This window comes from Pithys albifrons, chromosome 3, assembly GCF_047495875.1.
Source record: "Pithys albifrons albifrons isolate INPA30051 chromosome 3, PitAlb_v1, whole genome shotgun sequence".
Lineage (NCBI taxonomy): Eukaryota > Metazoa > Chordata > Aves > Passeriformes > Thamnophilidae > Pithys > Pithys albifrons.
The window spans coordinates 52,665,437-52,677,872 of record NC_092460.1 but is presented as its reverse complement, the minus strand read 5'-3'; the positions used below and the strand labels follow the sequence as shown (position 1 = coordinate 52,677,872).

Sequence of the window (12,436 nt, the reverse complement as noted above, 5' to 3'; positions counted from 1 at the left end):
AACAATACCATAACTCACATAATTTCTGAGATCTCATTACGCTAGGCTTTTTATTAATTGGAAATGCTAGAGACACACAATTAGCATGTCTATTTATAGGCAGAATAAATTAGAGGTTATTTTGCTGTTATTGCACCCAGTTGTGTGCATCCTTACTCATGTGTTTAATGTTTATTTACATGACAAGTCCAGCTGGTCTCACTGAGACAAACTGGATGAACAAAAGTTTTGTTACACTGCTACTATATTGCCCGTTACTGAACATTATTCCCTGGAGCCAAAACATTCCAAGAAGTTTGAAAGGACATGAAGAAGAAATTCACCTCTGAGAGTTCAGGCTACACTGCACCTAACACATTGATTTTCTTATTCTTTCCATCTTCAAAACCACTTAGTAATCCTGAACAGAATAGTGATATAAATGGACCATAGGTATGTCCTGCAGGCTTTACACTATTATTTTCCAAAGGGCCAACTCTTCTGGAGTTTTCATTGTCACCAATCCATGACAAATGAGAACTCTGGCATTTGCCTGAGGTGGTGTATAGACAATAACCTGAGATTGCTCAGGAAGGTCTTGCCAAAGTTTGTGACTTGCTTTGCTTGCTCTGCCAATAATGACAAAGAAGCATGAAAAGGATATAGTAAAACTTGGCTTGCATCCATAGAGATACACCAGTAGTTAACACTTCTGATGCTAATCTTAATTTGGTTTTATGTTGCAGGCTATGTCTCACATCTTGATGGATATGGCTCTGCATTCCTTTGATGACCAGTATCTGGGGTGCAGAGAGGAGATGATGGAAGAACTGGAGCAAGGAGACTATTTTCAAAAGGAAATAGCTGCTAACAAGGACTATATGAGTCTCTGGAAGAAGGCTCAGGAGGCTTTGTTAAAAAGCCCTGTAGGTCTCTTGAGGAAGATGCATGACAGCCATGCCACAGTCCTCATGGCATATACCATGAATTCTTCCCTGCACTCTCAGCTGAACTGGGCTACATCTACAGCAGGAATCTCTCCAGAGCACTACAGACACAACTTCAGTTTCAAATATTTTCACTTTTACCTAACAACAGCTATCCAGATAATGAAGGAATGGCAGAGCAGCAAGGAAAGCTTGGGGAAACATAAGTGCTACCAGGTGCACAGGGGTGTAAAAGACTTCTATATCAAGGCCACTGTGGGCAGCAGGGTGCGGTTTGGCCGTTTCACTTCCACCTCCCGCCTCAGGAATGAAGCCCAGAGGTTTGGAAATGAAACTTTGTTTACAGTGACCACTTGCCTGGGAGCAGCTATGCAAGGCTTTTCTTACTACACATCTGAGAAGGAAGTCCTCATTCCGCCTTATGAAGTATTTCTTGTCAAAAGCTTCTTTCAGACACAGCATGGTAACCGGCTGCATCTGCATTCTGTGGGGAACTACAGCAAGTACCACTGCCAGCTGGTGGAAGGTACTGTATACAGCCTCTCATGCAGGGTGGGGTGCAGAATAGTCTGTTCTTCTATACCCCAAGCCCTCACCAGCTGCACCTACATAGGGTCACACTCAAGGCCAAATCTATAGCTTGCCCATTGTGTTCACCTGTGAGAGCCACGTGACCCAGACTTTACCTGTTTGCTGTGAAACCTGGGAGAACTAAAGATGAAGCCACCTGATACACATCAGGGCTCAAGGTTCTTTGCAGTCTCCACTCATCCCAGGTGCCATTGCAAGGATGTTGTAGGACTCGTGCATTTGGGTCCCCAGCATTTTTATTGCAAGGACAAGTGAGATTTGCTGGCAGATTGAACCCAAATATTTATGCTGGTGGCTTGTAACATCCCTACACTTCCAGCCTCAGGGCTATTTTAGTCCACTGCTACTCCACCAAGCTACTAATACTACACTTATCTCTGTCAAACTGAGATATGTGTAAACGAAACTATTGTTGCTTTTAGCCGTTATCTGTTTCCTGAGACAGAAAAGAGAAAAGGTATCCTTTGGCAAAGAACACAATTTCCTGACTATAGGGATAACTTTGTGCTGGAAGACCTCACTGGGCCTGTTTCACATTCCCATGTTTCTGTGAATACACCACCAGTACAGGACTCTGGCTTTTGTCTCTTTGGACAGTAATGTGTCAATGCAATCTTTGAACTTACAACAATTATTCAGGAATGGTAGTTTGTGCCCAGAACCAAGTCAAAGTAGTAGATATAGTTGAGAAAATGGCTTTTCTGGACAAAGGCTGTGTTAGCAAATGCAGAAAGCTTTAAGAAGCAAAAAGAGGTCTATGTGACTGCTCTCTTGATTTTTTTCAGCTTCAAGAAGCAGGAACTGTGGTTCCACTGCCCTTGTCTCTGCCATTCTTAGTGTGATTGCAGTCTCCATGTGCTTGCTCCACAATCTCTGATTCTCTGGCTGCATCCAGATACATACCCTTGAATAGAGGTCAAGAAGAATTCACAGGAATTCAGTCTCTGGAGTTCCTTTTGCTACAGAAGTTTCAATCTTCCCTTGGCTTTAGGCTGCAGCTCTCCAGCTGAGATTGCAACTTTCAGCCTGGTTCATCAAAACAGACATTCCCCGGACCCATTGAGGGAGGAGGTAAGTTATCTATGGCCTTTCTGAATACTAGGTCAGGGATGCTCTTCACCATAGGTAACTTTTCCCTTAGGCATTCAGGAAAGATGCACAGGGACTTTGGTCTCTATGGATCTCTTAGTAACATTATTTTTAGTGAGAAAGAGTCTGTCTGTGGGATGTGAAAGGCACCACAGTGGTAAAGTCAAGTGGGTAACTGTGCAGCCTTGCATATCTCCATTCAGTGCAGGGTCTCAGTAAAGTCTGTGGCTGTAGCATGGCAGTTTCTCACAGCTGCATGACCTCATGCACCAATACCACAGCTCTCATCTCAGATTGACTATTTGTATCTCACACATGGGGGACAGAAGCATGAAACTGTGCTGAGACATGAACTTAGTAGCAGAGAATCATGAGACTTGTCTTCATTTTGTTCAACTTTAGACTTTCTTTTCAAAAAATCAGGCAGATCCTGTGTTCTCTAGCGCCTGATTAATACGTCCCGGTCATTTTGTGCTGAAATGAAGGAGTCTATGGAGCCTTACTGCTGTCTTCATGGGGTTTGGATGTGAATGAAATTTATTTACCTGTGTCTAATGCTGGAGGCTGAATTAACATCATAAATTGGGGAACTGGAACTTCTGATTTAACTATAGACTCCTCTCACTTTTATGCATCCATTTGGCACTTCTGGAACCTTAGACACTCAAGGCTCAGAGCTATGGAGTTCTATCTTCCAAAAATAATGCTGTGGAAATGATAAGAAGCATTTGTTGCCTCCAATTCCCCTTTTCAGCAAGCCTCACTTACTTCTTTACCTCTGTTACTTCAACCCTTCTGATGCTAGCCCTGGGCTGAGGTCTGTGGGATTATCTTACTGGTCTAGTCATGGTGCATTAACTTTGCAGTGGAGTCATCAACTGAGCTGAAACTTACGGACACATTTCACAAACTATTCCAGCTTTGAGGCACTGATGGTTTTGTCAGGAAGCTGGAGTTCAGCATTCACATCCCAGTCTGAACCAGTAAGCAACAACATAGCTCTTCAAAAAGAGTTCTGAACAGAAGAGGACTGCACAAGCTGCCAAAGGGCTGGTAATCAAAATTAAGGATAGCCAAAAAGCACCTATATGAACTGCTTGACTCTTGAAGCAGTTCCAGAGAAGCTTGGTGCTGCTATTTCATTGGAAATCCTGTAGCAAGGGGTACAGAACTTAGGTACAAGAGAAATGTAGGCACTCAAGGAATTTGGATGTCATCAGGTTTCAGCAAATTAAAAATAGATTATGTTTGAGGCTCAGCATCTTGTGCATCAGATTTAGTGTTGTGTAATGGCAGAGGCCATCATCTACTCATCTAAAACCTAGCAACACGAAACTGAACTATTGCCCCTGAATCCTGAGGCATGCTTGTCCAGGCAACTAACCCAGTTTAATACCATTTTACTTTTATCCTTTTTTTCTACTTATATTTCATATTACTTTCTTGTTGCTCTTGGTTTACCAGCGATTTCAAGTAACAAGTTGTCAGAACTTGATTGTGACCCCTAAAAGCTCAAAGATACTAAGCCTAGATTTCAAAAAAGAATGAAAATATTAAAAGCAGCTGCTGCAGACACCTCTTGTATGTGTGTTCAAATATGCCTCAACTCTTCTCTATGTGAGCATTACAGGAATTAAGACAGTTTTTGACACATCAGTATATTTATTCCTGCTTATCTTTTATGGCTGGGATACAGGCCTCAAACATTTTAACAAAGGCTTGGAATCCTTCACAAGGTGGCTTCAGCACCCTGAAAGCTTCCTCTGAGTAGTCATCTGCTGTTTTCAGACTTTTTATGGATCTGTGCTCTTGAGAGATAAGTTGAAGGAAAATACAAAGTGAGGAGGAGTGTACAAAACCAAGTTTGAAGTGTTGTGATGTTCAGCTTGAAGCAGAGCTGCCTTTTGTGGTATTTGGTGTACTATTTTGTTGCAGCATTTTTACAATATTAGCATAGTCTATGAGAAGTTCTGATACTTGAAGGGATAAGACAGGTGAACTCAGTAACAGTTCAATAGCAGACTCTATTGTTTCAGGGAAATTGTTGTATTTCAACATCAATGCAACAAGTGCACCAGTGATGTTTTCTACTGCCCCCTTGAATCTCAGAAAGTTCCTTCACTGCAGTAGTCTTGTCCTGCAGGGAGGTGATGGGACTGGGAATCTTAGTACACAAAGTATGGCAGATGCTTTCCTGTACATTTTTCTCTTTTGTTCCCATGGTGACTTGCATCTCTTTCAAAGCACTGACCACGAACTGCAGCTTCTCTTTAGTACTGAAGTGTTCTTTCACTGACATGATAGGAAAGTTGATGCTAAGATGTGCATTGAGGAGTTGGAATAATGTGTTAGTTGAAGAGACAGAGATATACCTTAAGTCATGCAGATTCTGGCAGACCCTGTACAGCCACCTTGCTTTATCACTCTTAAAACCAAGGTGGGCTAATATTTCTGGAGTGGAGTCTGATTTTGAAAAGCAAACAGAAGAAATCCAGAAGGGGTTATTACAGCGGAATTTACTGGGGAATAAAAGTGATTATATTTTTGGCTAGAATGTTACATTTCTGAAAACAATTATACAAATTACTAACCCACCTGATCCCCCACCCCCAAGACATTAGTTAGAAGAAAACACAGAGAAAGCTCTTTGACAGCCATTTCAGAGGTCTTACCCAGCAGGCCAGCAAAATACAATGTAAACAGCTGCAAGTATCATTACTCTTATGGCTGCAGGAATTGTAACTTTGACGTTCAGCATGGAATCTTTAGCATGAGAGAAGTGCTGTAAATGAATTATTTTTGTGTTTTGGTGTTTATTGGTAAATTACTGTGAGTCCTAGACAACAACCTACTTTACATCATCCTTAGAACTCTAATCAGTACATACTGGTGGGTCTACACAGAATGAAACTCATATTCTTGGGAGGGGGAATAGACACAGCAAAGTCAAATGCATGACATTTGTATTCAGGAGACAAAACAATCAAAGACTGAGCAATGTAATGTTTTGTCAGGCTACAGTTCCCTAAGAAGTGACCCAGTCAGTTCATACAGCAACTAGATGATGCAAGCATGCCTTGATAGGTGGGAGCACAAAATATTCTCCTCGCTTGGAGTACCATTTTGATTCTGTTTTGACTGCTAAGAAAGTTATGTCCTTCTGTTTGCACCTAAGAATCCTCCCAAGGCCAACAGCAGATACAGTCCTGGGATAGCATGTGGCTGAGAGACTGCTACTATAGTTGTCTTTGCTTGATCCAGAGCCCTGTAAAGCCAGACTGGTTGCAGCAGACATGTTTCATCAGCTAGTGCTGTGGTTAGATCTACAGACAGATGTGTCCAAGCAGTTGCAACTTCCCATCCCATTGTATACTTTCAAAGACTTTTTTCTCAGAGCTCAGTTCAACCCTCTGCCATTATCTCCATCCCTTTCCCATAGTAAAAGTGGTTTGAAATAGCAAAATTGATTTTAGTCTCCACTGCTGTTTAGAGCTGGGTCTTGGTCTCCGTGCCTCTTCTTTCACTGTCATGGCATCAAAGACCTGGTGAATTGTAGAAAAGAAGGGTGACAGACACTCCAGATGAAGTCTTTTTCTCAAACTTAATAGACCCGAAACAATAGCTATTAATTTTCCCTAAAGATCCAAAATAAAGCAGAAACAAAAGTGCTTGCATGATGTTCAAATGATTCTCTATCATGTTCCAAATGACAGAGGCTCTAGAAGAGAAGAATTTGCATACCACTGCAAACATTGAAGACCTGAAATCAGTTTCCAGCCTACAGAATGTGACACAGAGGCAGTTGCCAGCCTGATCAATCCAATTCAATTCAGTCCACTGTAGGAAGAAATATTTCAGGACTACATGGCACTCTCAGTTAAAAAACAGGAGTCACAATTAATTGACAATTCCAGAAATGTAGTAGTTAAATCATTTAGTGTTTCCTCTCATCTCATCTTCGCATGCATACAGCTCTGACAACAAGAGTTTGGGACTCTGTATTCATCTGTGTGGAATAAAGCAGCTCAGCTTTCAGAGGAAAACAAGTCAGCATTACAGCGTACTCATTTCATGCCTGATCTTATAATTTCATCTGAGAACTCAACTATTCTCTACAGTGGAATCAGTATTCCTGACCAGACCCTTGTGGTCTGCAGCTCCACCTTTCTAAGGATCAGAGCATGAAAAATGTTTAGCTTAGGTGAATACAGAAGTACAAGCTTGTCTTGCTGGGACAGACAAAGCCTGTTTTCATCGTTTGTGGTATCTTTCTATTTTTGTGGGACTGTTCAATTTTTCTTCTATAATTTGCAGGTATACAAAACAGGTCATTGCAAAAAATCATTATTTCAAGGCATAGCTGCAAATATTAATGTTTATAAACAATAGAGGTTTATAAATTCCAGTGAAAAACATAATCTTATATCTATTTGAATAAGAGGTACCGACCTACACCTTTTGTGTTCTAAGAACAGCAAGTAATACCATCCCCTTTCAGCCATGACTGGAGGTACCGGTGGTGGTACCTCCATTCAGGCAAGAGGGATTTGTGCTGTATACATTCTCTCCAGGAATAGAAGGGCTTTGGAGGATCTAACAATTGGGAACTAGCATTAAGCAAACTGAACTATGTTAAAATTGGAAGGGAGGGGAAAGGATGAATTTGGGTAAACGTCACACAATAGAATTAATGACAGGCAGGCAGGCAACAGGATGCAGTTGAAGCCCAGCCTCCAGATCCCTAACTCATCACATGCTGCTGGAAAACACCAGATGAACAGAGGGGAAAGAGGCTGAAGTTACTGTCCCATACACATTTCAGCGGAGCATTCAGACAAAATCAGGTAGGCACTCTAAATGTTTAAATAGAAAAGTTTCTGCAGAAAATCTCCCTGGAGCTGGTGAAATTATCAGAAATACAGAAATACATGTGGCCTGCCTCACTCTAGAAAGAAAATGTAAAAGCTAGCAAAGTGCTAATGTGAAGACTAAGAGGTAATCTCAGCATTAAGAGACATAAAATCTAGAGCAGCTATAAGAACCTAATCGTGCATAAAGAATAGATGCTAAAAGTCTCTTCCACACCTGTCTAGTATGTAAAATGTTTGTTGAAGTGTTATTCCTTTGAAAATATTGTGTCTTCTCAGTTTCTACAAATAAGGAAAACAAATGATCTTACAACAAAAGAACACTGGAGTAGACAGGTTGTAATAGCACACTGAAACAGAGAACAAGCCAGCAACATCCCTGAGGCAGGACTGATATGCAACACTGACATGGCTTTATGTTTCCTGAAAATCACAAACCCTTATGGTATATGTACTTTGCTTCCTACAGCTTGAAGAAGAATATGTGTTAAAGAGTTTATTCTCTTGACAGAGCTACAAGGTAAGCAGCTGAAAGAAATGTGCAGTACTGTGCAAAATATTGTGGGAAAAAAAATCTCTTCAGGCTGGCTTGTATTTCAACACTGAGATTAAAAGTTGGCAGGGGACTGTTGAATCATTCTGGTTTTCTACTGTGACCCTGTGGGGGAGGGTGCTTTTAGTAAAATACAGCTGGGTCAGTGTCAGATGATTTGCAGTTAACAGATAGTGCAAGAACTACAAAGGACCAAAATGGCAGAAAGGCATCTTTTTAAGAACAAAAAAGTCTAGGTAGTCCCCTACAAATAACTATTTGTAGCTCTAATTGTGATATATAGGTACCAACAGCAAGACGAGATTTATCTTGGAAAAATGCAATGCACTGCACAGAAGTGGCCCAGATTTGCTATAAAGAGCTGAAAACGTAAAAAGCACCAACAAAGAAATGAATCATCCTACTCATTCATAATTTCCTCTTGTTGCAGAGACGTTTGCATTTAAGTAAAAATCATACTAATGTAAGTTCACTTTGTAGCTGGTGATTGGTTAAAGGGAAGTGACACTGTGTTGATTATGGGGTCTTAGTGATGAGGGGTAACTCCATGATCACTGGAAGCTCAGTCTCTTTGGACTCTGTATATTGACATGTGGGTTATGAAGAAAAATGTATTAAATATGAGCTTTTGCTGGCAAACCAGCAACAGCTCAGAGAAGAATGGTGACCATAATGATTAGACACAAGGGTTTGAGGGGAGTTAAATTTTATGCTCTGGCCTGTACAGTGATAAGGGAGGGCCAGATTCTGCTCAGCCATGTTGTAGGACCTGTAGATACTGGCTCCGCATGGGACACCCTGGGAGTGGAGTGAGTGAGGCTGTGCAAGTGGGGCAAGCTGGTGTGTGCTGCTCCACGGCAGTGTGCCATCACAGACAGCCTATTGGCACAGGTGCACCTTGTGGTGCTTACACAGTGTGTTGAACATCACAGGGCTGTCTCCAGTGGTTTGGAGTTCATGAGTGAAAAAACAATGGGCAATCTATTACAGCATTAGGGAGGTGAATAAACAGGGACTAAATATCAGGGAAGGAAATACAGTGGGAAATGTGTATAAGGTGACATGGGCTAGGATGGGTTTATTATAGACAATTTTACTATTCTGTATGAATTCCTAAGAGTAAGCTTATTAGTATAAGCACAGAGAGCTTATATAGTAACATTTTCTCTTGAATGTTAGAGGAAAAAAGCTACACTGGCAAAGAACACCCTTATGATGATACAGACTGTGTCCACTCCACCAGTCATTGTAGTTGCAGAGAAATTAGATGCCACTAAACTGAAAAAATAGGCTGATACAGAAGTGTGCCTAGAACAGGCCTTTAATTTCTGCAGCTTGTTTTAGGTTTTGCTCATTAGATAAGATTGTTCCATTTTTTAGGGAACTAGTTCAGCTTCTACCATCTTCAGTTTCCAAGGTTGCAATTTCAGTTTCAATCATCAGTTTCCAATGAACCATGTTCTTTTTACCAATCTGCTAATTACATATTTGTTAGCTATTTTTGCTGCTTTGAGTATACCCAATGTCTTATAAAGGTCCTTTTCCAATCATTAGTCTAAAGATCCAAAGCAAGAATTAAGGTTCCCAGTTGGTAAGGTATGCCTTGGGATTTGACCTGTTGAGTATAGAAAGAACCAGTGAGGCAGAAACAAAGCACATTTCACTGCTCCTTAATGGCTATGGTTATGAGTGTTGAACAGACTAAGAGATTTCCTTTCTCTCTTGAAGTAGCCTATTTCTGAAGAATGGCATTGAGCGACCTTCTTTACCCAGACAATCCCAAGAGAAAGCAAGAATTGATTAATCTGCATCAGGAATTGCTTGACTGCATGTCCACAAATTTCTGTGCAACAAATGAGCTGGTCGGAGTGCTAAATGAACACCTGGGCTGTACTATTACCCACATCCAGATGAGAGAGAGTAGTACTGTCAAGGAAAACTGTGATATTATCATTCAAGTGATGAGTGAGATTCAGCATCAGGTACAGAAGATTGATAGTGACATGAAGGAAAAGCTCGAGCCAGTGCTGTACCAGAAGCTATATGACATCAAAGAGCCCGAGTTGGAGAAAATTGCAATAGCCCAGAGAGTATTTTCCATTATTCTTGGAGAAGCAGCTTCAACAGCTGCGGCTGTAGCTATCAAACTTCTTGGCTGCAACCTTTTAACTCTCACTGTGAGCAAGCTCATCACTCTCCTTGCACAGATTGGGGCATCTGTTCTTGGGGGAATTAGCATTACCATTATTGGGCTTGGCATTGAAATGATTCTCCATGCCATACTGGGAGCCGTGGAGAGGAACCAGCTTCTGACAGCTGTGAGGAGCTACGAGAAGCACCTGGCTGAGTTTAAAGCAGCCTCAGAAAAGTACCAGCGTGCCATACATGAAGTGACTTCTTTGGTGAGACAGCAAGTTCCGTGAACAAAGTCAGTCTTCTCTCTTCTCCTGGGACAGTGGCTGCAGCAGCTATGCCTGAAGAAACCTTTTTGATTAATTAGGGCAAATGAATTACTGATGCCTTTTTTTCTTATTGGTAGCAGCAGAGCAAGAGATGTGACAATTCTGGAAACTGGCAATGAAATATATTACTAGGGAACTGGCTTATAAGTGTTTCTGTGAGGCAATGTTTCAAATTTGCACCTTTCCTTCAGCTGTTTTTTGGAATGCATTGTAGATAACCTTGAACTGTAATTCATACTAGTGACAGTAATACTCACTCCTGGAGCAGTGGTGCTGAGGAAGTGTGATTTTTCTTTAAGTTTTTATATCAAAGATGACAACATGGAGAAAACAATCTCAACAAGGCAATCCATGCCAACACCTGGAGGCTCCATCAGGACAGTTGTGGTTGTTGAACTCTCAGAGCGGATTAGTGCTAAATGTAATAGTCTGAATTCCCTGTTCTCTGAACTGCTTACAAGGACAAGCTGAAGCATATTTAGCTACTATTTCCTGTCCTATCCCTGCCTAAGGAGCTAGCCAGAGGTCTTCTTTAAATAAACTCTAATCCAGTAGATTGGCAGGGAAGAGAAGGCTGGGTCTACAGGCACACACATACAACCTTGACCTCGACAACTGAGAGAAACCAGCAGTCATGTTCCAGGCAGGCCTGGCTGTGAATAACCTTTTATGCTTGGTAATACCCTGCTCCTGCAAACACACAGGTAAAAATTTCTGTGCAAAGTTGTTGTTTTGTTGATTGAAATGGAATCATGCACAAGTACAAGCGCCTGTAGGATTGCAGCCCTAATAATGCACTGAAGTTATTTTCAAATGCTCTACACAGTTCCACCAATGTGGGACTGCAAAGAGCATGTTTAGATTCTGCATTTCACAATATGGTACCAAGTGTCCTTATTTTTCAGATTTGAAAACCAAAGCTGGAAGCAAGAACATGACTTGTAGTCTCTTGCTCTGATTTGCTGTGGATTGCTTTTTTCTGATCTTAGAAAAAACGGTAATTTAAGAATTAATAAAAACGTACATGAGTATTGAAAGACATCTCTTTTCTGTATTTGTTTTGATTTGGGTTTTTTGGGTCTGAAAACCCAGTCTTAAACCAAGTAATGAAAAGGCATTAAAATATTCCTTATTGATGTAATTTACAAATTATAGTTTTTATATCCATGATAGACTAATCTAGTAGGATTGAATAGTACCAGCTTCCTCCATACTAAAAGCATGTCCAAATTCATACATGTTTGTTAACATTCAATATTAGCAATATTAATTTATTAATAGCTAGGTCGTGCCTATGAAAGTAAAGAAATTGGTGAGATTCCAAAAGGGAAGCTCTACATAGGTTTCATAACCTTTCCATTATGTTTGGTTTTCCCCGCCTCCCCAGCTCCCCCACTGTTCGCACTTCAATCATCTTTACTGACTCCACTTTTGTGCTCAAAATCCACTAGATGGCAATGAAGTTGCTAGCACTCAACATCTCTGCCAGCTTTGAGTCATCAGGGGGAAAGCCCTGGGCTCAGGAGTCAGAAGAATGGGTGGATGCCAGGGACTGAGAAACTGGGACCAGCACAAGCCGCAGACTGGGCTACGTGCACCGGGAGAGGCAGTTCAGAGGAGGCAAAAAGCACTGCCTTGCATATGTGAAGTATTGTGGTGGATGACATGGTGACCTGAGGCACCATTTCTCCATGATGTGACGTTTTCCTTCTCCTGACACAAGCAACACTCTGTTTTGACATAATTGTGTAGAGGCAAGAGATTGTGAGCTGGCAGAATAGCAATATTTCAGTGTTGGAGAGGCAGGAGTTTCTGGCTCCTGCTTTCTGTGTGGAAATGTATGTTCTAAACCAGGAAGAAAACCCACCAAGTTCTTTGTGAGATTGCCAATAACTGGTGTACAAGAACAGTGGAGTCAAATAAAAATGAATCTGTTGTACTTTTCAT

The 12,436-nt window shown here is 41.2% G+C and overlaps 1 protein-coding gene and 1 long non-coding RNA gene across 4 annotated transcripts in view; one reads left to right on the top strand and one right to left on the bottom strand.

The window, feature by feature from the left end:
- LOC139670377 (uncharacterized) overlaps positions 1–12,436 on the bottom strand; it is a 40,777-nt gene that overhangs the window by 26,512 nt on the left and 1,829 nt on the right. The gene's annotated exons all lie outside the window — the stretch shown is intronic.
- SMCO3 (single-pass membrane protein with coiled-coil domains 3) lies at positions 2,423–11,523 on the top strand. Its single transcript, XM_071551972.1, has 3 exons — positions 2,423–2,588; positions 7,944–7,994; positions 9,756–11,523. The coding sequence occupies exon 3, from the start codon at positions 9,773–9,775 to the stop codon at positions 10,448–10,450; it is 678 nt and encodes a 225-aa protein (XP_071408073.1). The 5' UTR covers positions 2,423–2,588; positions 7,944–7,994; positions 9,756–9,772; the 3' UTR covers positions 10,451–11,523.

Coding starts and splice junctions, on each gene's coding strand:
- SMCO3 (XM_071551972.1), top strand. CDS start 9,773: ATGGCATTGAGCGACCTTCTTTACCCAGACAATCCCAAGAGAAAGCAA.